General features: G+C 39.5%; 1 protein-coding gene across 1 annotated transcript in view; it reads right to left on the bottom strand.

The window, feature by feature from the left end:
- EDEM1 (ER degradation enhancing alpha-mannosidase like protein 1) overlaps window positions 1-23,668 on the bottom strand; it is a 39,263-nt gene that overhangs the window by 7,676 nt on the left and 7,919 nt on the right. The window contains exons 3-10 of the mRNA XM_004442208.3: window positions 22,090-22,193; window positions 19,949-20,120; window positions 18,504-18,687; window positions 6,167-6,341; window positions 4,468-4,588; window positions 3,811-3,981; window positions 1,877-1,950; window positions 913-1,009 (exon numbers count right to left, since the gene is read on the bottom strand). Of these exons, the coding sequence (XP_004442265.2) occupies window positions 913-1,009; window positions 1,877-1,950; window positions 3,811-3,981; window positions 4,468-4,588; window positions 6,167-6,341; window positions 18,504-18,687; window positions 19,949-20,120; window positions 22,090-22,193 (1,098 nt within the window). The remainder of the gene's footprint in view (window positions 1-912; window positions 1,010-1,876; window positions 1,951-3,810; window positions 3,982-4,467; window positions 4,589-6,166; window positions 6,342-18,503; window positions 18,688-19,948; window positions 20,121-22,089; window positions 22,194-23,668) is intronic.

Genomic DNA, 23,668 nt, shown 5'->3' with positions numbered 1-23,668 from the left:
CCCACTTCTAAAAACTGATTCAACAGAGCCATGATTTTAACAAGGGCCCTCAGGGGATTCTGATCTAGCTGGCCCCAGGGCTGGGGAACCGCTGAACTAGATAATACAAGTGTCACTACTGATCCATGTCTTTGAATCTCAGCCCAAGTTCTCAGTCTCCATGCTGTCTCCTCACCAGGAAATCCTGACCCTCTGTGCCTTGAGGAAGCGTCCTTTCATATACAGCCAGACTGAGTCCAGTGGCAGAGAGGGAAGGAGTGGCTACGCACACAAGCGCACAGACACCATGCGTGCATGTGACAGAGTGGTAAAGTGGAAAGAGCACTGGAGAAGGAGTCAAGACCAGGGTTCAAGCTTCAGCTCTGCCACGCAGTCACCCCGAGAACCCAGGCAAGTCACCTGACCTCTCAATGTAGACTGCAGTTCCCATGAGGGGAAGAATCAACAACAATAAGACGATCCCCTAAGGTTCCTTCCAGTTCCAAAAATTCTCTGTCTCTCTCTTCAGACATGAGAATGTGCCTAGGGCCATAGAGCCAGCTGGGCTGTGGGTCTCAGCCAAGATCACTCACGTCAAGAGAAGGAAGAGCTATAGACACAGCTCTCTTCCTCAGGGAAGCCTTCCTCACCACCATGCTGACGCGAGCCCTCCATCAACCATTACCACATTTGGCACAGTTTGTAATCTTACATTCGTTGTTTGTTTACCTGACATTGCCTCCTCCATGATGAGGTTAGAAACCATGGAGGAAGACAGCCACATCCTTTTGTTCTGAGATCGCTGTGTCCTGGGCCAGCACAATGGCCGGCATGGAGCACTGCCCAGGAAATACATGCCAGATGGAAGACTGCGTGAGCGCCTGCTCCAGGCAGTAGTAAACATTTCTTGGGTTAATCTTACAAGACACATACCAGATACAAGTATTTACAGGTCTCGCTGAGGAAGAAGCTCTCCATCCGGTCCTCTTTGGATTTGTCTATGACGTGATGCAGCGTGGCATACCCACACCTATAAAACAATCTTCCTGTTAGTCCTGTCTCTATTCCTCCCCACCTGCCTATTTACGTAAGAAGAACAAGTAGTCTATTAACAGAATAATCAATCAAATTATCAAATCCCGTATGAAAAACAAACTACATTAGGTTTAAGGGCTATCCTTTATTAGCCTAGATCGTCTACAAATTCATTTAAAAAGTGGTTTGGTTGCTAAATCATCAGGTTAGTTGTAGGGGGAAACGGGTGGGAGGTGCAGGGTGTTTGCCAAAAGCATAACAAGACACCAAGAAAATGACTGGCAACAAATTCAAAAGGACTGATTTAAATTTTTTGTCCCAATATTTGCAGAACTGACTTATCATTTGGGTAGTCTAAAACAGTATTTTTTAAGAGAAAACTTATGATATACTGCTAGGTGAAAAAAGCAGGTCACAAAATTGAAATATAGATTTTTTAATCTATACATATATACACACATTATATATATAAATATATAAAAGAGACTCTAAGTATTCATACTTAAATGCTGATTGTGGTTACCGCTGCACGTGGAGATTACAGTGATAATATTCTACCTCTATATTTTCTGTACTCAAACTTTTTAATGTATGTACAAATAACTAGGGGAAATAAGTTACTTAAACAAACACACATAGTCTGCGGGAACCTTACATAAAAAAAGGTAAAAAAAAAAATAAAAAGCAATTCACACTATAATGGACAGGTTCTACCACACAAAAAGTAAGCAATTTCCCTACAAAATTAACATTAATGACCTGTTCCATAAATTAAAATGCAAAATAGAGTAATATTTCCCAGAACAACTCAAAATAAATCAAAAGTGGCCAACAGAAAAAGGAAGAAACTTAGATAACTAACTTGACTTTTGTGTACTTTTCCAGACTCTGCAGAATATCCATTCCTACATGGAGGTAGAAGGGATTCTTGGTTGCCTAGAGAGAACATGAGAGAACGTGATCCAGCAAGGGCCTGGAAGACAAGCCATCAACAAACATCACGGTGACCGCAGGAATTTCCCGAGGAGATGAGTCACTAGCCGAAAGAAGGCACAGCACCCAGTTCACTTCATCTTGAAGGGTCATGAACGTTAAAGGTCTGAGGTATTCTGTCAGCTCACGTCAAAGCGCACCTATGATCTGTTTAACTTTAACCTGGTTGAGACAATCTGCTCCAGGGTAGAACAATACTCTGCTTTGGGTCTCCTGATCCCCATCATGATCAGAAATGAAACAACACCTCACTGACAGTACCATCTCTAAGAAGAAATCCAGTTTCTATCTTGCCTCAGAACTCTCTAGAAACTTAAGATACAGGCACAGGGAAAGAGGACCTTGCCCCCATTATTCTACTTTCAGCATTGTGAGGAAAGGCTAATAGGAAGAAGACGACTTTCAAAAGTATCTAAAGGAGGCCTCCACACTTAGCTCTCTAATCGCCTAGGAACTCACTCCTTGGGCTGCTTACTCTTCTGTTACATGCTCCTAGGTGGTTTCCTTACAGAAAAAAATTCTCTGGGAAGATGAGACTTTTACCCCACAAATAGTTTAAAAATTCGGGTTCATCTTTAATTCGTGCCAAGTGTCAACCTGCAGCAGCAAAAGCAAACTACTAAAAGGTGAGCTGTCTCTGGATGAAGAGAGCACAGGGAGTGGCTTCAGAAGGCAAAGCCGTAAAGCTGAAGATTTCTCTGGAATCTAAGAAAACAGTCACTGTGAGGAAGAAGCTGAAAATAAGAAAGAAGTGGTGACAGAAATTAAGAGGTATAAACCCAAAGGCAACAGACCTAAGCTTAAGAGGAGAACTTGGACAACACCAGGCATGTCATCCTCAAAGAGTGTATGCCAACTGTACACTGAGTTCAGGGAGGCAAAGTCAGAGGCTGTCCTTTCCCTCTTCTGAGAGGTTATCTAAAACTCATGAGGTCTCTCATTAGGCATGAGCACTATTATCAGTTTCATAGGACCTCTCCCTTTTTCATCTAGAAGCAAGTAGCAAGGATTCAGTATCAACAAATTATTGAATAAATCTAAACCACAGTACTAAACCTACTACCAAAGCTCATAAAAATAAGGGCCTGCCCACGGCAGGTGTCTGTTACAGGTTTACTGGGCTGCACTGAAGGCCAGCTTCTTGGAAAGTGAACAGCTCGTGCTGCTGTATTTGTGAACGGATGAGGACTCTCAGTGTGTATATATGTATGGCAGGCACAGAAGTATAAATATCTGCCTTAAACTATGGGGGAGAACACTTTTCATAGTTAAATTGACATTCCCTCTGGCACTAAAGTAATTTCATGAAAGATGAACATTATATTTTTTTAGCATTAAACAAAAATAGGCATTCAGATGAATCCAAGATGATTTCCTTTACAACCAAGAAAAATAATTTTTTTGTCTGAATAATTATTACATAGACCAGTGTTCCACAATACATTAGTACAGAATTGCATCTCAAGAAAAGAATTCTTTGATCAAATAAATTTGGAAAACACTGAATACCAAATCTTCCTTCTGATTACTTAAGGATGTGAGAAATAAACCCTACAGTAAAGACACGATTCAGCTTTGCAGAATGTTAGGTTAAAAAACGTATGTGACCGCAGACGCCTTCCCTGTCCTGTGGACCAATGAATGACACTAAACACTACCAAGACTATGGATAGATGGTAACTCTATCAGAGTCACTATGAAACAACACAATTCTACATCAGTCATCAAATGTTCACTAAGAACCAACTGCCACAGGTCCTCCTAGTGTTTAAATACAAACTACTGTTGAACAAACTCTAGTACCTGGTAGAGGAGATATGTCGATTCCACTAATTCTGGTCTCAGCGGGTAGAAGAGCACGTCAGGAGCCTGTAGCTGCCAGTTATACCTCTCAGGGAGGGCCCCATATCGCTTCCATATGGCATAGTAAAAGGCATGGAGGCAGATGGCATCTTCCACGTCTCCTATCAGAACCTAAGGAGAAGACACAGGGCACCAAGCTAAGACACTTTTCCCAGAGTGGCAAGACACGAAGGCCCTGGGCTCTCCCTCTACCCCCGTTTCTCATCTGACCTACAAGCATGACTGGAGATAAAACCAACCCAAAAGTAGCAACCCAGGCAAACAGATGCTCTCCTCGTCTGGCCATCAACGCCAAATTGATGTCAACTGCATAGGACAAGAGGTTAATTGTACTCATGAACAAAGAATAGACAACTGAGAGATGGGTCCTCCAAAAATCACACGCGGCTACTTTTCAAGCGTGGTTTTGCAATTATTTAATGGCTCTGTTCAATATTCTGGGGACTAATTTCACAGAGTAACCAAGACATACTGTGCGAAATAACCTCCCAAATCCAAAGCAACCAGAGAACACTCTGGTATCATAAAAAGAAGAGAGAGAAAAAAAAAGCTCTTTCCAGTGATAGCTTTTTCTTAGCGAATATGACTGCAAACTACCTGCAGTCCGGGAAAGAAGGCCTGCAGAGAGTCAATCCAAGTGTTCATCAGCTGCCCACTGAACATGTTCACGTTGACATACAGCGGAGGGTCTCCTTCCCCTTCGTTACAGGCTTCCCGGCTGAGGAGCCAAGCAGAGCGGTCACAGGTAAAGAGAAAGATCACTGACAGGACACCACCTCCACTTCTCCTGCAGCCCCTGGTGGTTTAACTGAAATGAACTTTTCCTCCTCCCTCGTTCTCTAAACCTCAGGAGACAGACTGCCTCTACCTGTCCATACTAGACTCTAGCATCAGATAACACCTACCATAGAACCAAAGTTCTAAATTCAGCCATTGTAACACAGCAGGATTTCACTGTATTTTTCAGAAAGCACTTTGACATTCAGATTTAAAAACAATGCCATGTAATAGAATTTTGTGTACAGCATGGGTCTACGTTGGATTTGACCTGAGTGGGGAAGCCTGGTTATTTCTGCACAAAAAAAGAGTCTCTTCTCTAATAAGGTCCTACACCAGGGGCCTGGAGGACTTCATCAGAGAAGGGCACTCAGGGATTACTACTCAATTTAGTTTGGGGCTTTAAAAAGCAAAAATGACTGAACTCTGGCCAAACAACCTCTTCCTAAAACATAGCACTCACACAAGTAGTCCCTACCAAGGCTAATGTGGCAATGGATCCAAGAAAATTCTATCACGCAGGAAGCTCATTAGCTATCGCTTGCACTGGCCATTAGCCTGGAGAAGAGAGAGGTGATGTCAGGGTAGAAGTCACGATAGCTTCGAATGGTACTCTCTCTCCTGCCATCCTGAAGGCACAAGTGAGAAGGAGCAAATAATGGTATTTTAAACAAACATAGAGGGAAAAAAATGTGGTAACTGTTCTTTCTCTCATCAGGTATAAAGCCCAATCCTAACAATTCTCTGGAAAGTAAAAGAACCAAAACAACTCAACAACTGTCCTGCATTACAGCTCTATCTACAATTAAAGCCACAGGTAAACACAGGGATATGTCACCCCTTGTGGCAGCCAGTCTCCAAGATGGCCCCCAGTGACCCCTGCCTCCTGGTAGTCACACCCTTGAGTAGTCCCCTCCCACACTATATCAGGGCTGGTCTGTATGGCCAATAGAGTCAGGCTTTGTCACTCCAAGATTAGGTCATGAAAGCACGTGGCTTCCACTGTGCTCTCTTCCTTTCTATTTCTCTCAGATCATTTGCTCTGGGGGAAGCCAGCTGCCATGAGCTGCCTACAAAGAGGCCCACGTGGCAAGGAACTGAGACCTCCAGCCAAGAGCCAGTGAGGAACTGAAGCCTGCCCATCACCACAGGAGTGAGCCTGAAAGCGGATTCTCCAGTCCCATTCGACCCTTGTCACGGCTGTAGCCCCCAATAATAGCTTGATGACAACCTCCTGAGAAACCATGGATCAGCTCAGCTGCTCGTGGCTTCCCGACCCTCAGAAACTATGTGACATCTTTGTTGTTTTAAGCTACCAAATTCTGGAATAATTTGTTATGCAGCAGTAGATAGCTAATATACCTCTTCATCCCCAAATGACTGATAAACAACTAGGAGGCAGTAAGGTGAGGGCAGAGACCAACAGACCCTGTGAATTTATGTTGAGAAAAATAGGAACTTTTCAGAATGCATTCTATTTGCTTTACACAGCAAGAGAAGAGATGTTAAGGAGACATACCCTCTTCTTAAGTAGTTCTGAATACTCTGATATGCAGCATTAAACATCTCTAGGTCTTCTTTTTCTCCAAAGAGAATATAAGATTTCAAGAGGTATTCATAGAAGGAGTCTAATCCAGCACCCAAGCCACTCTGCTTTCCAACCCAATGGCCCGTCTGAATGTTCACAACATTGCCTGCAAAAACAAACAAGGCACTTCAGATCCCAACTATCTTGGGAGGAAGAGGCCTCCTAGTGCAGCCCCAGTGCTCTTCAGGACCTTTGTCCCTGACAGGTAAGGGAAGGAATGAATGCTTGGCCCTCAAACGTTTGTCAGTCCTGTCAGTAGCATGGAGAGCCAGGAGATCTTTCTGAATATAGTGTGTAACCACTGACACAAAAAGGGGCAAAACATTTAACGCAAAAGAAAAACAGGTTTGTCATTTTGCTTTCCCAGACTGACAACACATTTCAAAAGCCAGAAGAGTGTTCACAGCTTTTGATCCAGTACCGCCATTCCTTGAAATTTATCCTAAAAAAAAAGCTTTTAAAAAGAAAAAGTATTACATTATTCATAGAGAATTATCTGTAAAACAGGGAAAAAAAAAAAAAAACCTGTAGAAATTATCCAAACATTCAACATCAGAAGAGGTAATGGACTGTCAAGTAGCTTTTAAAGACAATAACTGTGAAAACAAGGTAACGACTTGAAAATACTTGAATGACTTGCCAAAAGTAAGGTTAATAAAAACGTTTATGTTGTATTATACTTTGAAAATATACAAAAGTTGCACATGCCAGGCTGAAAGGACCTATGGAAAGCTGAAAATTTGACAATTTGGGATGACATTGGTTAACCATTTGGTGTTGGGCGGACAATTTGGGCGACTTTTTTATTTCTACTGATATTGTAAAATAAAACAAATGTCAATAAATGTAAGAACTTAAGGAATAATCAAAAATCTCTTTTACAAAACAGTGCTTTTGCAGAGTGAAGTCAGCATCATGGCAGAGTGAGCTTCCCCCTTAGACTCTCCCTCCCTAAGATACAACAAAAAGGACATTCATATACCAACAGAGGACATTCACACAACACAAAAGACATCTGAGAGACCCACGCAGCCTTACATCTGAAGGTGGAGGTGCTGGTAACCCCGGAGGAAGTGAAAGGAGGTAAGGAGAACTCCTCTCCTTCCCCAATGACAGCGACCCTGGTACTGGGACTGCGCAGCTCTCTGAGAGAGATGGGGGAGGGGCAGCCCTCCACGGGAAAACCGTCACTCTCCAAGTTCTCTCACAGTCCCATACAGAGGGGACTGAACTGTTGCGGGGGTGTATTCATCAAGCTAGCACCCCAGGAGAGCAGAGAGTGAGGGAAGAACAAGAAGCCACCGGGATCGGGCAGGTAAAAGAAAGAGCCCCTCCCCCAGCCCAGAGCACCAGCACAGCCGGTCGGCCAGAGCACCTGCGGATCACAGAGGGCTCAGAATACATAGCTTTTGACCCCCATCCAGTGGCGGCAGGTGGAAGCTGCAACCACATATTTTCAGAATGAGGAAAAATAAGCCCACAACCTCCAGGAGTACACAAAAATATATTAAATCTCCAGACCAGCAGGAAAATGACAAGCACCCAGAAATCAATCCTGAAGGCACAGAAATCTATAACCTAAACGACAGAGAATTCAAAATAGCTATCATAAAAAAGCTAAATGAACTACAAGAAAATAGAGATAGACAATTCAATGAAATCATGAACTTCTTCACAAAAGAGATTGAAACTATAAAGAAAAACCAATCAGAAATGTTGGAAATGAAAAACACAATGGAGGAGATAAAGAAAAATCGGGAATCTTTAAAGAACAGAGCTGACGATATGGAGGAAAGAATCAGCAATATTGAGGACAGGAATGCAGAAACGCTCCAGATGGAGGAGGAGAGAGAACTAAGACTAAAAAGAAATGAAGAAATTCTCCGAGAAATATCCAACTCAATTAGGAAATGCGATATAAGGATTATAGGTATTCCAGAGGGAGAAGAAAGGGAAAAAGGAGCAGAGAGCTTGTTCAAAGAAATAATAGCTGGGAACTTCCCAAACCTAGGGAAAGAACTGGAAATACCAGTGAACGAAATCAATAGATCTCCTAAATATATCAACAGGAAAAGACCCTCTCCAAGGGTATAGTAGTAAAACTGGCAAAAGTCGATGATAAAGAAAAAATATTAAGGGCAGCAAGACAAAAAAAAAATAACATACAAAGGAATCCCTATCAGGCTTTCAGCTGATTTCTTAGCAGAAACTTTACAGGCTAGGAGAGAGTGGAATGACATATGCAAAAATCTGAAAGACAAAAACTTTCAGCCAAGAATACTCTATCCAGCAAAACTTTATGGTAACCACTAAGCAAATAATCAGAACAGAGACACACATGATAAATAAAGAGAAAACTAAGAAAACCATCATACGGAACTACCAAACTGAATTGGTAGTCCGAAATACACAGGATGAGAAACAAAGGAAATGCAGAAGAAATGGAAAACGAGTGATAAAATGGGAGCATTAAGCCCTCATATATGAATAATCAGTCTAAACATAAATGGATTGAATTCTCCAATCAAAAGACACAGAGTGGCAGGATGCATTAAAAAGCAAGACCCAACAATATGCTGCCTCCAGGAAACACATCTCAGCAGTAAGGACAAACACAGACTCAGAGTGAAAGGATGGAAGACAATACTCCAAGCTAATGGCAAACACAAGAAAGCAGGTGTTGCCATACTTATATCAAACAAAGTAGACTTCAACATAGAACAGGTAATGAGAGAAAAAGAGTGGCAATATATAATGATAAAAGAGACACTCCACCAAGAAGACATATCACTTATAAATATATATGCACCCAACACAGGAGCACCAAAGTACATAAAGCAACTATTAACAGACCTAAAAGGAGATATTAGCAACAACACAATAACAGAAGGGGATCTTAACATCCCACTTACATCAATGGATAGATCATCCAGGCAGAAAGTCAATAAGAAAATAGTGGACTTAAATGAAAAACTAGAAGAGATGGTCTTAATAGATATAGAGAGAGTACTCCACCCAAACACAGCAGATTACACATTCTTCTCAAGCGCGCATAGAATATTCTCAAGAATAGACTATATGTTGGGAAGCAAGGCAAGCCTCTACAAATTTAAGAAGATTGAAATCATAACAAGCATCTTCTCCAACCATAATGCTATGAAACTAGAAATCAACTACAAGAAAAAAACTAGGAAAGTGACAAAAATGTGGAGACTAAAGAACACAATACTGAATAACCAATGGATCACTGAAAAAAATTAAAGGAAAAATAAAAAAATATCTGGAGACAAATGAAAATGAAAATACACCATACCAACTCATATGGGATGGAGCAAAAATGGTCCTGAGAGGGAAACTCATAGTGATATAGGCCCACCTTAACAAATAAGAAAAATCCCAAATGAGCAACCTTAAAACTAGACCTAACAGAATTAGAAAAAAAGAACAAACAAAGCCTAGAGAGAGCAGAAGGAAGGAAATAATAAAAATTAGAGCAGAAAAACATGAAATTTAAACCAAAAAAACAGTAGAAAAGATCAATGAAACAAAGAGCTGGTTCTCTAAGAAGATAAACAAAATTGACATACCCTTAGCCAGACTCACTAAGAAAAAAAGAGAAAAGGCTCAAATAAATAATATTAGAAATGAAAGAGGAGAAATTACAATGGATACCATCTAAATACAAAGGATTATAACAGAATACTATGAAAAACTAAATGCCAACAAATTGGACAATCTAGAAGAAATGGATAAATTCTTAGACTCATACAACCTCCCAAAACTGAATTAAGAAGAAACAGAGAATCTGAATAGACAAGTGACAAGTAAAGAGATTGAAACACTAATCAAAAAGCTCCCAGAAAATAAAAGTCCAGAACCAGGTGGCTTCTCTAGAGAATTTTACCAAACATTTAAAGAAGATTTAATACCTATCCTTCTCAAACTATTACAAAAAATAGAGGAAGATGGAACACATCCTAACACATTCTATGAGGCCAACAGCACCCTGATACCAAAGCCAGACAAACACAATACAAAGAAGGAAAATTACAGGCCAGTATCACTGATGAACATAGATGCAAAAATCCTCAACAAAATATTGGCAAACTGAATACAGCAATACATTAAAAAGATCATACACCATGATCGAGTGGGATTTATACCAGGGACACAGGGATGGTTCTCATCCGCAAATCAATCAATGTGATACACCACATTAACAGAACGAGGAATAAAAACCACATGATCATCTCAACAGATGCAGAGAAGGCATTTGACAAGATCCAACAACCATTTATGATAAGAACTCTCAAGAAAATGGGTATAGAAGGAGGGGGCTGGCCCAGTGGCGTAGCGGTTAAGTGCACACACTCCACCCAGGTTCAGATCCCGGGCACGCACCAATGCACTGCTTCTCAGGCCATGCTGTGGCAGTGTCCCACATAAAGTGGAGGAAGATGGGCACAGATGTTAGCCCAGGGCCAGTCTTCCTCAGCAAAAAGAGGAGGATTGGCATGGATGGTAGCTCAGGGCTGATCTTCCTCACAAAAAAAAAAAAAAATGGGTATAGAAGGAAAGTACCTCAACATAATAAACACCACATATGACAAACCCACAGCCAACATCATACTCAGCGGGGAAAAACTGAAAGCCATTCCTCTGAGAACAGGAACAAGACAAGGGTGCCCACTTTCACCAATTTTATTCAACACAGTACTGGAGGTTTTGGCCAGAGCAATTAGGCAAGAAAAAGGAATAAAAGGAATCCAAATAGGCAATGAAGAAGTGAAACTTCATCACTGTTTGCAGACAACATGATTTTATATATAGAAAACCCTAAAGAATCCACTGGAAAACTATTAAAAATAATCAACAACTACAGCAAAGTTGCAGGATACAAAATCAACTTAGAGAAATCAGTTGCATTTCTATACTCTAATAACGAACTAACAGAAAGAGAACTCAAGAAGACAATCCCATTTACAATCGTAACAAAAAGAATAAAATATCTAGGAATAAAGTTAACCAAGGAGGTGAAGGACCTATACAATGACAACTATAAGACATTATCGAGAGAAATCAATGATGACATAAAGAAATGGAAAGATATCCCATGTACGTGGATTAGAAGAATAAACATAGTTAAAACGTCCATACTACCTAAAGCAATCTACAGATTCAATGCAATCCCAATCAGAATCGCAATGACATTCTTCATGGAAACAGAACGAAGAATCCTAAAATTCATATGGGGCAACAAAAGACCCTGAATAGCTAAAGCAATCCTGAGAAAAAAGAACGAAGCTGGAGGCATCACAATCCCTGACTTCAAAAAATACCACAAAGCTATAATAATTAAAACAGCATGGTACTGGTACAAAAACAGACACACAGCTCAATGGAACACAACTGAAATCCCAGAAATAAAATCACACATCTATGGATAGCTAATCTTTGACAAAGGAGCTAAGAACATACAATGGAGAAACGAAAGTCTCTTCAATAAATGGTGCTGGGAAAACTGGACAGCCACAAAAGAATGCAAAAGAATGAAAGTAGACTATTTTCTTTCACCATACACAAAAATTAACTCAAAATGGATCAAAGACTTGAAGATAAGACCTGAAATTATAAAACTCCTGGAAGAAAACATAGGCAGGACACTCTTTGACATCAGTCATAGAGGGATCTTTTCGAATTCCATGTCTACTCAGACAAGGGAAACAAAAGAAAACAGAAACAGGTGGGACTTCATCAGACTAAAGAGTTCCTGCAAGGCAAATGAAACCAGGATCAAAATGAAAAGACAACCCACCAGCTGGGAGAAAATATTTGCAAATCATATATCCGACAAGGGGTTAATCTCCATAGTATATAAAGAACTCATACAACTGAACAACAAAAAAACAAACAACCCGACCAAAAGATGGGCAGACGGGCAGGCCCGGTGGCATAGCAGTTAAGTTCTCCAGCTCCGCTTTGGCGGCCCAGGGTTCACAGGTTCACATCCTGGGCACAGACCAAGGCACTGCTTGTCAAGCCATGCTGTGGCGGCGTCCCATATAAAGTAGAGGACGATGGGCACAGATGTTAGCCCAAGGCCAACCTTCCTCAGCAAAAAGAGGAGGGTTAGCAATGGATGTTAGCTCAGGGCTAACCTTCCTCACCAAAAAAAAAAAAAGGGCAGAGAATATTAACAGACATTTTTCCAGGAAAGATATACAGATGGCCAATAGGCACATGAAAAGATGTTCAACATCACTAATCATCAGTGAAATGCAAATCAAAACTATACTAAGATATCACCTTACACCTGTTAGAATGGCTGTAATCACCAAGACAAATGTTGGAGAGGTTGTGGAGAAATGGGAACCCTAATTCACTGCTGATGGGAATGCAAACTGGTGCAGCCTCTATGGAAAACAGTATGGAGATTCTTCAAAAAATTAAAAATAATACCTTATGATCCAGCTATCCCACTTCTGGGTATCTATCCCACAAACCTGAAATCAACAATCCAAAGAGTCTTATCACCCCTATGTTCATTGCAGCATTATTCACTATAGCCAAGAAATGGAAGCAACCCAAGTGTCCCTCCACTGATGATTGGATAAAGAAGATGTGGTGTATATATATACAATGGAATACTACTCAGCCATAAAAAAGACAAAATCGTCCCATTTGCAACAACATGGATGGACGTGGAGGGTATTATGTTAACTGAAATAAGCCAGACAGAGAAAGACAAACAGTGCATGAATTCACTCATAAGTGGAAGATAAAGCAACACACGGACAGAGAGAACAGTTTGGTGGTTACCAGAAGGAAGGGGGTTGGGGGGTGGGCACAGGGGTGAAGGGATGCATTTATATGGTAACTGACAAACAAAAATGTACAACTAATATTTCACAATGTTATACACTATTATGACATCAATTAAAAAAAGCTAAAAAAAAAAAAATAAGCAGTGCTTTTGCAATGACACTCTGGCTCTAGGACAACCAATCAAATTACTTCCCAATGGCAAAAAGAAAATATTTCTCAGTATAAGACAAAGAGTTACATCAGGTAGAAACCCATTTTTAAATAACATCTTGACTTACCAAAATATTGACAATTATTGAAGATAAATGATGAGTACACAGGGATTCATTATTCATTATACTTTCTTCCTACCTTTATATGTTTGATATTTTCCATAATAATTTTTTTTAATAACATCTTGTGGAGAGATAAAAAGTTTCCCAGACAAGCAAAAATTAAAGGAGTTTGTCACCAAGAAATCAGTACTACAAGAAATGCTAAAGGGACTTATTTAAGGGGAAAAGAGAAGACCACAAATAGGAAAAATTATCTATTTCCATGATAAGAGCATAATGGATACAAATGCACAAAAAAGAGGTTAGATATGATATCAAAAACATAAAGTGTGGGAGGAGGGGAGTTAAAGAGGAGAGCTTTCAGACAGAGGTCAAACTAAAGAGCCCATCAACTCTGTATATGGACCCCATGGTAATCACAAACCAGAAGCCTACAATAAACATACAAAAAACTAAGAGAAAGGAAGCCAAACATAATACTAAAGAAAGCCATCAAACCACAAGGGAAGAGAGCAAGAGAAGAAGAAAGGAACAGAGAAGGACTACTAAAACACTGAGAAAAAAAGTTAAAAAAATGGCAGTAAGTACATACTTATCAATAGCTACTTTAAACATCAATGGGCTAAATGCTCCAATGAAAAGGCATAGGGTGGCTGATTGGATAAAAAAACAAGACCCATACATATGCTGCATACAAGAGACACACTTCAGACCTAAAGACATCCACAAACTGAAAGTGAAGGGATGGAAAAAGATACTCCAGGCAAACGGCAATGAAAAGAAAGCTGGGGTAGCAATACTCTTATCAGACAAAATAGACTTTAAAACAAAAACTGTAAAAGGAGACAAAGAAGGGCATTACATAATGATCAAGGGAACAATCCAACAAGAGGATATAACACTTGTAAATATCTATGCACCAAAAATAGGAGCACCTAAATATATAAAGCAATTATTAACAAACATAAAAAGAGAAATAGACAGTGACACAATAATAGTAGGGGACTTTAACACTCCACTTACACCAATGGATAGATCATCCAAATAGAAGATCAATAAGGAAACATTGGCCTTAAATGACACACTAGAACAGATGGACTTAGTAGATATATACAGAACATTCCATCCAAAAACCGAAGAATACACATTCTTTTGAAATGCACGTGGAACATTCTCCAGGATTGATCACATACTAGGCTACAAAACAAATCTACATAAATTTAAGAAGATTGAAATAATACCAAGCATCTTTTCTGACCACAATGGTATGAAACTAGAAATCAACTACAGGAAGAAAATCAGAAAAGCCACAAATATGTGGAGATTAAACAAAAGGCTACTGAACAACAATTGGGTCAACAAAGAAATCAAAGGAGAAATCAAAAAATACCTGGAGATAAATGAAAATGAAAATACAACATGCCAGAATTTATGGGATAAGCAAAAGCAGTTCTAAGAAGGAAGTTTACAGTAATATAGGCCTATCTCAACAAACAAGAAAAATCTCAAATAAACAGTCTAACAATGCACCTAACGGAACTCGAAAAAGAAGAACAAACAAAGCCCAAAATCAGTAGAAGAAGGGAAACAATAAAAATCAGAGCAGAAATAAATGAAATAGAGACAAATAAAACAATAGAAAAAATTAATAAAACCAAGAGCTGGTTCTTAGAAAAGATAAACAAAATTGACAAACCTTGAGCTAGACTGACCAAGAAAAAAAGAGAGAAGGCTCAAATAAGTAAAATCAGAAATGAAAGAGGAGAAATTACGACAGACACCTCAGAAATACAAAAGATTATAAAAGAATACTATGAAAAGCTATATGCCAACAAATTGGACAATCTGGAAGAAATGGATAAATTCTTAGAATCATACAACCTTCCAAAACTGGATCAAGAAGAAATAGAGAATTTGAATAGACCAAATACCAGTAAGATCAAAACCGTAATCAAAAACCTCCCCAAAAATAAAAGTCCAGGACCAGACAGCTACCCTGGTGAATTCTACCAAACATTCAAAGAAGACTTAATACCTATCCTTCTCAAACTCTTCCAAAAAATTGAGGAGGGCAGGAAGCTCCCTAACTCATTCTATGAAGCCAACATTACCCTGATACCAAAAGCAGACAAGGACAACACAAAAGAAGAAAATTACAGGCCAATATCACTGATGAACGTTGATGCAAAAATCCTCAACAAAATACTAGCAAATCGCATACAACAATACATTAAAAAGATTATACACCCTGATCAAGTGGGATTGCTTCTAAGGATGCAGGGATGGTTCAACATTCACAAATCAATCAATGTGATACACCACATTAATAAAATGAAGAATACAAACCACGTGATCATTTCAATAGATCCAGAGAAAGCATTTGACAAGCAGCATCCATTTATGATAAAAACTCTGAATAAAATGGGTATAGAAGGAAAGTACCTCAACATAATAAAGGCCATATATGACAAACCCACAGCTAATATCATTCTCAATGGTGAAAAACTGAAAGCTATCTCTTTAAGAACAGGAACCAGACGAGGATGCCCACTCTCACCACTCCTATTTAAGACAGTATTAGAAGTCCTAGCCAAAGCAATCAGGCAAGAAAAAGAAATAAAAGGGATCCAAACAGGAAAGAAGAAGTGAAACTCTCACTATTTGCAGATGACATGATTTTATATATAGAAAACCCTAAAGAATCCACCAAAACACTTTTAGAAGTAATAAATGAATAGGGTAAAGTTGCAGGATACAAAATCAACATAGAAAACATTAACATACAAAAATCCATACACTAACAACATATAAAAATCCATACACTAACAATGAAGTAGCAGAAAGAGAAATTAAGAATACAATCCCATTTACAATTGCAACAAAAAGAATAAAATACCTAGGAATAAACTTAACCAAAGAGGTGAAAGATCTGTACAACGAAAACTATAAAACACTGCTGAAAGAAATTGAAAAAGACACAAAGAAATGGAAAGATATTCTGTGCTCTTGGATTAGAAGAATTAACATAGTTAAGATGTCCATACTTCCTGAAGTAATCTATAGATTCAATGCAATCCCTATCAAAGTTCCAACAACATTTTTCATAGAAATAGAACAAAGAATCCTAAAATTTATATGGAACAACAAAAGACCCTGAATAGCTAAAGGAATCCTGAGAAAAAAGAACAAAGCTGGAGGTATCACACTCCCTGATTTCAAAATACACTACAAAGCTATAGTAACCAAAACAGCATGGTACTGGCACAAAAACAGACACACAGATCAATGGAAAAGAATCAAAAGCCCAGAAATAAACCCACACATCTATGGATAGCTAATCTTTGACAAAGGAGCCAAGAACACACAATGGAGAAAGGAAAGTCTCTTCAACAAATGGTGTTGGGAAAACTGGACAGCCACATACAAAAAAATGAAAGTAGACCCTTACCTTACACCATACACAAAAATTAACTCAAAATGGATTAAAGACTTGAATGTAAGATCTGAAACTATGAAACTTCTAGAAGAAAACATAGGCAGTATGCTCTTCGACATCTGGCTTAGCAACATATTTTCAAGCACCATGTCTGACCGGGCAAGGGAAACAACAGAAAAAATAAACAACTGGGACTACATCAAACTAAAAAGCTTCTGCACAGCAAAGGAAACCATCAACAAAACGAAAAGACAACCTAACAATTGGGAGAAGATATTTGCAAACCATACATCTGATAAGGGCTTAATCTCCAAAATACATAAAGAACTCATGCATCTCAACAACAAAAAAACTAACAACCCAATTAAAAAACAGGCAAAAGACCTGAATATATTTCTCCAAAGAAGATATACAGATGGCCAACAGGCACATGAAAAGATGTTCAACATCATTAACTACCAGGGAAATGCAAATCAAAACTACAATGAGATATTACCTCACACCCGTCAGGATGGCTATAATTAACAAGACAGGAAACAACCCGTGTTGGAGAGGATGTGGAGAGAAGGGAACTCTCATACACTGCTGGTGGGAGTGCAAACTGGTGCAGCCACTATGGAAAACAGTATGGAGATTCCTCAAAAAATTAGGGATAGAACTACCATACGATCCAGCTATTCCACTGCTGGGTATTTATCCAAAGAACTTGAAAACACCAATGCGTAAAGATACATGCACCCCTGTGTTCACTATAGCGTTATTCACAATAGCCAAGACTTGGAAGCAACCTAAGTGCCCATCAAGGGACGAATGGATAAAGATGTGGTATATATACTCAATGGAATATTACTCAGCCATAAGAAACAATGAAATCCAGCCATTTGTGACAACATGGATGGACAATGAGGGTATTATGCAAAGTGAAATAAGTCAGAGGGAGAGGGTCAAATACCGTATGCTCTCACTCATTAAGTAGTAGATAATAACAACAACAAACAAACACATAGAGACAGAGATTGGATTGGTGGTTACCAGAGGGGAAGAGTGGGGGGAGGAGGGCAAAAGGGATAATTTGGCACATGTGTGTGGTGATGGATTGTAATTAGTATTTGGGTGGTGAACATGAGAACATAATGTAATCCATGCAGAAACAGAAGTATAATGATATACACTTGAAATTTATACAATGTTATAAACCAATGTTACTGCAATAAACAAAAAATTTTAAAAAAATAATCATAATAACATCTTGACCAAATATTCTCAAGGGAAAAAAAACACCCCACCTAATACAGGTTTAATCTGGGCTTTCAATCTACTACCACATGCCTTTTTAAAAGGAGAAAGCCACCCTACCAGTAACTCTAAATTCCTATATTTAGAACCTTATATTGAAGCAAATATAATCTGCCTCAGAGGCAGTTCTTTTTATAGCATTTCCATTAACAATTATCTTCAAGTGGAATATGCCAAGGGATTCAAATCAGAAGGGAGCCCTCAAACAGCAAAAGCATTATTCTTTCCCATCAAACCTTATAGCCTCACTCTAAGCAAAAAGTCACATAAAAAGAAATTGGATATGGCAGACACTAAGGGCCATTCTGAGTTGTCAATTTTTAGATTTAACTGTACAAGAAAGAAAGAGTGGAGAGGAGGGAGAGACCCAGAGAAGATGAAAGGAGAAGGCACCAAACGTATACAGTCCTGATGGTGCGAGAAGGTGCCACCACACCTAATAATCCTGTATCATTGCTCCTGAGGTTCCAAAGGGCTTTCACTGCTCGTCTGGCCACCCACTCAAACGTGGAATCACCAAGCAGTCGGCTCAGAATCCCGAATTCCACCAGGAGGGAGCCAGCCCCTGCCGTGCATGTCTCATTATTGCTGTCAGGAGGAACGCCTGTCTTTAGATTCACCTGAGGACACAAAGAGATAAAAGATTCACAGTAAAACTCAAGGAACCCACAGGGCTAGCAGGCAAGGTCACAGCTACTATATTCCACTAATGAATAAGCTCACCACAGTGAGTCAGCTCACTGCCTTCCACTTTATATCCAAGATGAAGATGGGAGTTAAGTTTCAAAGACACAGACAAGACAATCAGAACACCACAGCCTTGTTTTATTAATAAGAGCAAGTCTTAGGAGAATCATTATAATGCTATTCACTAATCCATCTCTTTCCCGCAGGTTCTCTTCACGGTTACACACACCAGGCTGTGGCATTAGAGACAAAGACCAGCTGTGGAATCACTTATAGATTTTAGTGAGCTCCTGTGAACTCACTCCTGCTCAGTGAATGTAAACAAATCTCAGACTGGGGGAGAAAGGAGACACAGTGAGAACATGACAGCCTGTTTCATCACTTAGGCTCTGTGGTCTGGTGATTCTCTGCTAGTTACCTCAAAAGGCTTACTCAACTCCCAGAGGCATTCTGGGCTCAGCAAATCAGACGCCACAAAGACACAATCTTATTCCAGATCTTGCATTTAAATCAGCAGCTAACTTGTTGGTCTGTGCCGGCTTTATTTGAAAGATCCATGTGAAGCATTCAAAAGAACATTCACTGAGCTCCTACATTATACATGTGAGGGTCTTTGGGGAAATGTGCCCACATTAGAAATGAAGACAGGGCCGGCCCTGTGGCTTGGTGGTTAAGTGAGCGCGCTCCACTGCTGGCGACCCGGGTTCGGATCCCGGGCTCGCACCGACGCGCTGCTTCTCCGGCCATGCTGAGGCCGCGTCCCACATACAGCAACTAGAAGGATGTGCAGCTATGACACACAACTATCTACTGGGGCTTTGGGGGGAAAAAATAAATAAATAAAATCTTTAAAAAAAAAAAAAAAAAGAAATGAAGACAAATTCCCCACGCTATTTTGTAGCAGGGGATATAAATTCCACGTTTAAAAGGACTTAAGAATAGTGAGCACAGGAACATAACTTCTTCCTTAAGGAGAAGGATTAAATCGGACATGTCACCATGTGCCTGGCATACAGTAGGTGCTCAGTAAATGTTGAATGAATTAAAAAATATTTACATCATATTTTAGGGCCAAATTCTCTCAAGGACATGTCTTTCCTCTTCCATATCAGCCCCACTCCTTCCCCCAAATAAATTAATCAACAAAGAGTTTTAACTCAGGAAGACAGTGAACTGTCAAACCAGTCTACCTACCCGAGGATAGGGGATCCCTGTCTTGGTGTTTTCAAAGGCAGGGAGGAGCCGTACGGCCAGGTCATGAGCCATGTGCAACAATTCATTATCATAATCCTTAATTGTCATGTCACCAAAGGGCTGCTTGGAGTCAGTTATTATTCTGTGGGCAGAAAGGAGGCTTCCTAGGACCCTAATGAGAGGAAGAACAAAAAAATAAATAAAATCCTATCAATTGTAAATGCATACAATCCAGTTCAGAATGACAGAAGCAGTCTGGAATTCCTTATGGACTCAGAGCTGCCTGGAATCAGAGGGAATGGACTTACTGGCTTCTTGAAGTTCTTTCCAGCCCTAATAATAAATGATCGATCCTTATGTCAACCACATTACTGAAAGGAAGAAAGGGAGCCATTCATCAGAGGCTACTGAGAATAATCCCACTTAAAGTAATAACTAATGTTTGGTAATCTCAATAATCTCATCAGAAGTGAGTGTACTAATCATTCTCAGAATAAATATTACCTTTTTGTATTAATAGATTACTCTTGATTTCTCTCACTTGGGGAAAAAACTTAGCCATATAAGAAACAGAAAAGGGCAAGACAACAAATACTAAGTAATTTTTGTAGTTTTGGCTGCCAAGCAACTGATGAAATTCTCTAACCTCTGGTAAAAAGGAAAGGTGAGGAGGAGGAGATGAGGAAAAAAGGACCTACTCAGAGGTAGGAGGCACCAGCTTACATTTATGTCCCTGATGAGCCATGAATTCATGTCCCACTCCAATGATCTGAAGTGGATTGTGACATTTTTCAGAACATATGTTTTCATAACTTTAATTTCATAATTTTAATAAATATTACATCTGGAATGTTACGCAGTAATACAATTTTCAAAAAGTTTAAATGAAATAGGAAAATAGACACAATACAGTCATCCCCCTTATCTGCAGTTTCACTCACTTTCTGCAGTTTCAGTTACCCACAGTCAACCACGGTCTGAAAATATCACATGGAAAATTCCAGAAATATACAATTCATCAGTTTTAAACTGCACGCCATTCTGAGTAGTGTGATGAAATCTTGTGCCATCCCACTCCATCCTGCCCGGGGCGAGAATCACCCCTTTGTCCAAAGGATCCATGCTGTACATGCTACCTGCCCATTAGTCACTTAGTAGCCGTCTGGGTTATCAGATCCACTGTCTCAGTATTGCAGTGCTTGTGTTCAAGTAACACTTATTTTACTTAATAATGGCCCCAAAGTGAGAGAGTAATGATGCTGGCAATTCTGATATGCCAAAGAGAAGCCTTAAAATGCTTCCTTTAAGTAAAAAGTGAAAGTTCTCTACTTAATAAGGCAAGAAAAAAAATTGTATGCTGAGGTTGCTAAGATCTATGGTAACTCTTATTACAGTATATTGTTATAATTGTTCTATTTTATTGTTAGTTATTGTTGTTAATCTCTTACCGTGCCTAATCTATAAATTTAACTTTATCATAGGTATGTATGCGTAGGAAAAAATACAGTATACATAGGGTTCAGTACTATCCACAGTTTTAGGCATCCACAGGAGGTCTCGGAAGTATCCCCCGCAGATAAGGGGGAATTACTGTATATCAAGCTAAAAAAGGCAGGATACAAAACTGGGTATGAAACATGAGCCCAATACATTGGGGGTGGGGAGAGCAGAAGCAAGGGGGAGAAGGAAGGAGATGCGGAGGGAAAGAGAGACACAGACACACACACATAAGGAGGAAATATACCCAAACGGTAAGAAGTGGTCTTCTGTGGGTGGTAAGTGAGATGGGAAACTTTCATTTCCTTCAGAAATATGTAGGGGTTTTCCTAGGACACACTGAAGGAAGCAAATGAGACCAGACACAAAGCAAAACCGTGAAAAACTGCATTAAAGGGAGCCCTATCTTACACCTTCATTCACCTTCAAGTGTGTCTTATTGTTCAGTCCAAAACTTTAACTCCTTTGAAATGTCAATTGTACCAGTTTTGATAAATCCAAAAACAGAGATGAAAAATGGACACTGCGCCCACAAGGTCCACAGGGACTCTCTATCTGGATCTCGCAGCTGACAGACCCTCACAGGGGTTTTTCTCCCTACACACACAAAAGAAGCCTTCAATCCACTTTATGCACTATTTTACCTTATTGTGGCCTCAAAGACTTGGACGGTGGAATCTCTGTCAAATGAAACTGTGTTGATCACTAACTTGACTGCTTTCTGGAACTCGGATGAATTTCCCATTATCTTTAAAAAGAGGAACACAAACCATTACAACAGCTTGAAATGAAACTGAGGCTACATGATCGCAGGAGCTGGGCCACTTCATCTAAATGTCTGTATGTGTGGTTTTGCCACCCGTGGGAGTAGAAACAAAAGGTAGAAAAGCACAGTTATCTCTTAGAATATATTTCGGGACAGATGGGAAGCTCATTTCCTCCGACTCAAGAATCATATCTCCAAATGGCAAAACTGTGAAAATAATTCCTCATAAAATCATTAGCATCCCTCATCTTCCCACTCTCCCTCAAACTTCAGTCTGATCTTATTTAGCATGCAAGGTATTATAGTTCCTAAAATTCCTAAAATGAGTAAAAATAAATACCAAAACTGAAGAAACAAAAATATGACTTTCCCTCTGCTCCTCAAATAATTGACAGCATGGGTGCTTGGCTCCCAGGAGACCAAAACATCTGGAAAACTGACTTGTTGCTTGTTACCCAGATGTCTAAACACTTTGAAAAATAGTAACGTTATCTTTTGGATCCACATAACCAGTGACTTCAAACAAACAAAATATCCAAGTATTAGCTCTATGTCCTTTTTAAAAAGTGATCTAAAATTACGATTCCTATTTTGGGTATGTGGATATGATTTCATACCAAGCTGCTCTCTCCTTTATGAAGTGCAAATTGGGCATAACATTTTATAGATTAACCTGCATTGAAAAGCTTTCATTCTGTTCAAAATTTTATGACAATCCTGCGACTATAACAACATCATAAGGACACACACACAAAAACAAGTAAAAACAAATAATTTCATCCAGACACTGCTTCTTTCAAGTATGTCTTACTTCCTAATATTTATTGGTCTAGTGCATCTTTTTTTCCCCTCCTTCTTGTTATTTTGCTGTAACACACAGAGAGCGAGTACAGACGTTTCTTTTCTGGCTTTCAGTTCTTTCCTTTTTAAAAGATTATGCAACAATGCTGCAAGTTGCATCCAATGCTCAGGGGACTGCCATCTTCCACGTGTTTCCACAGCACATCTGTTAGAGCCTGTTTAAAATGTTAGCAGAAGAAAAGGAAAACCTCAACAGAAGTAGCACCTGAAAAATAAGCCTGAAGTGCTAACACATGAAAGGCCGGATATTCTACAGTGAAAACCACAGAGATAGGTTTATTTCCTTACAGATGTTTACCAGCAACAATATCTGTTAGCAGGTGCAGATGCTGATACAATCTCAGACCAAGTGGAGGACGGTGAAGGAAGCCAGCAACTTTCAATTACATATTGTACATTACCATTTTAGTCAGATAGCTACAGAACAGAGTAACCAGGCTATGAAATAATGCACTTAAGCTTAAGAAAAGCCGAATTGGACAGAAGAGTTAAATAGGTTTCTTTACTGCATGACATCTCAGTGCCTTTAAAACGCTGCTGTGCATTGCAGCTCTCTGATAGCGGGACAGACATGCAGAATTTCTCAAGTTCATTTG

Source organism: Ceratotherium simum, chromosome 5, assembly GCF_057802395.1.
Source record: "Ceratotherium simum simum isolate JZ-2026a chromosome 5, ASM5780239v1, whole genome shotgun sequence".
Lineage (NCBI taxonomy): Eukaryota > Metazoa > Chordata > Mammalia > Perissodactyla > Rhinocerotidae > Ceratotherium > Ceratotherium simum.
This window is presented reverse-complemented; position numbering and strand designations above follow the sequence as displayed.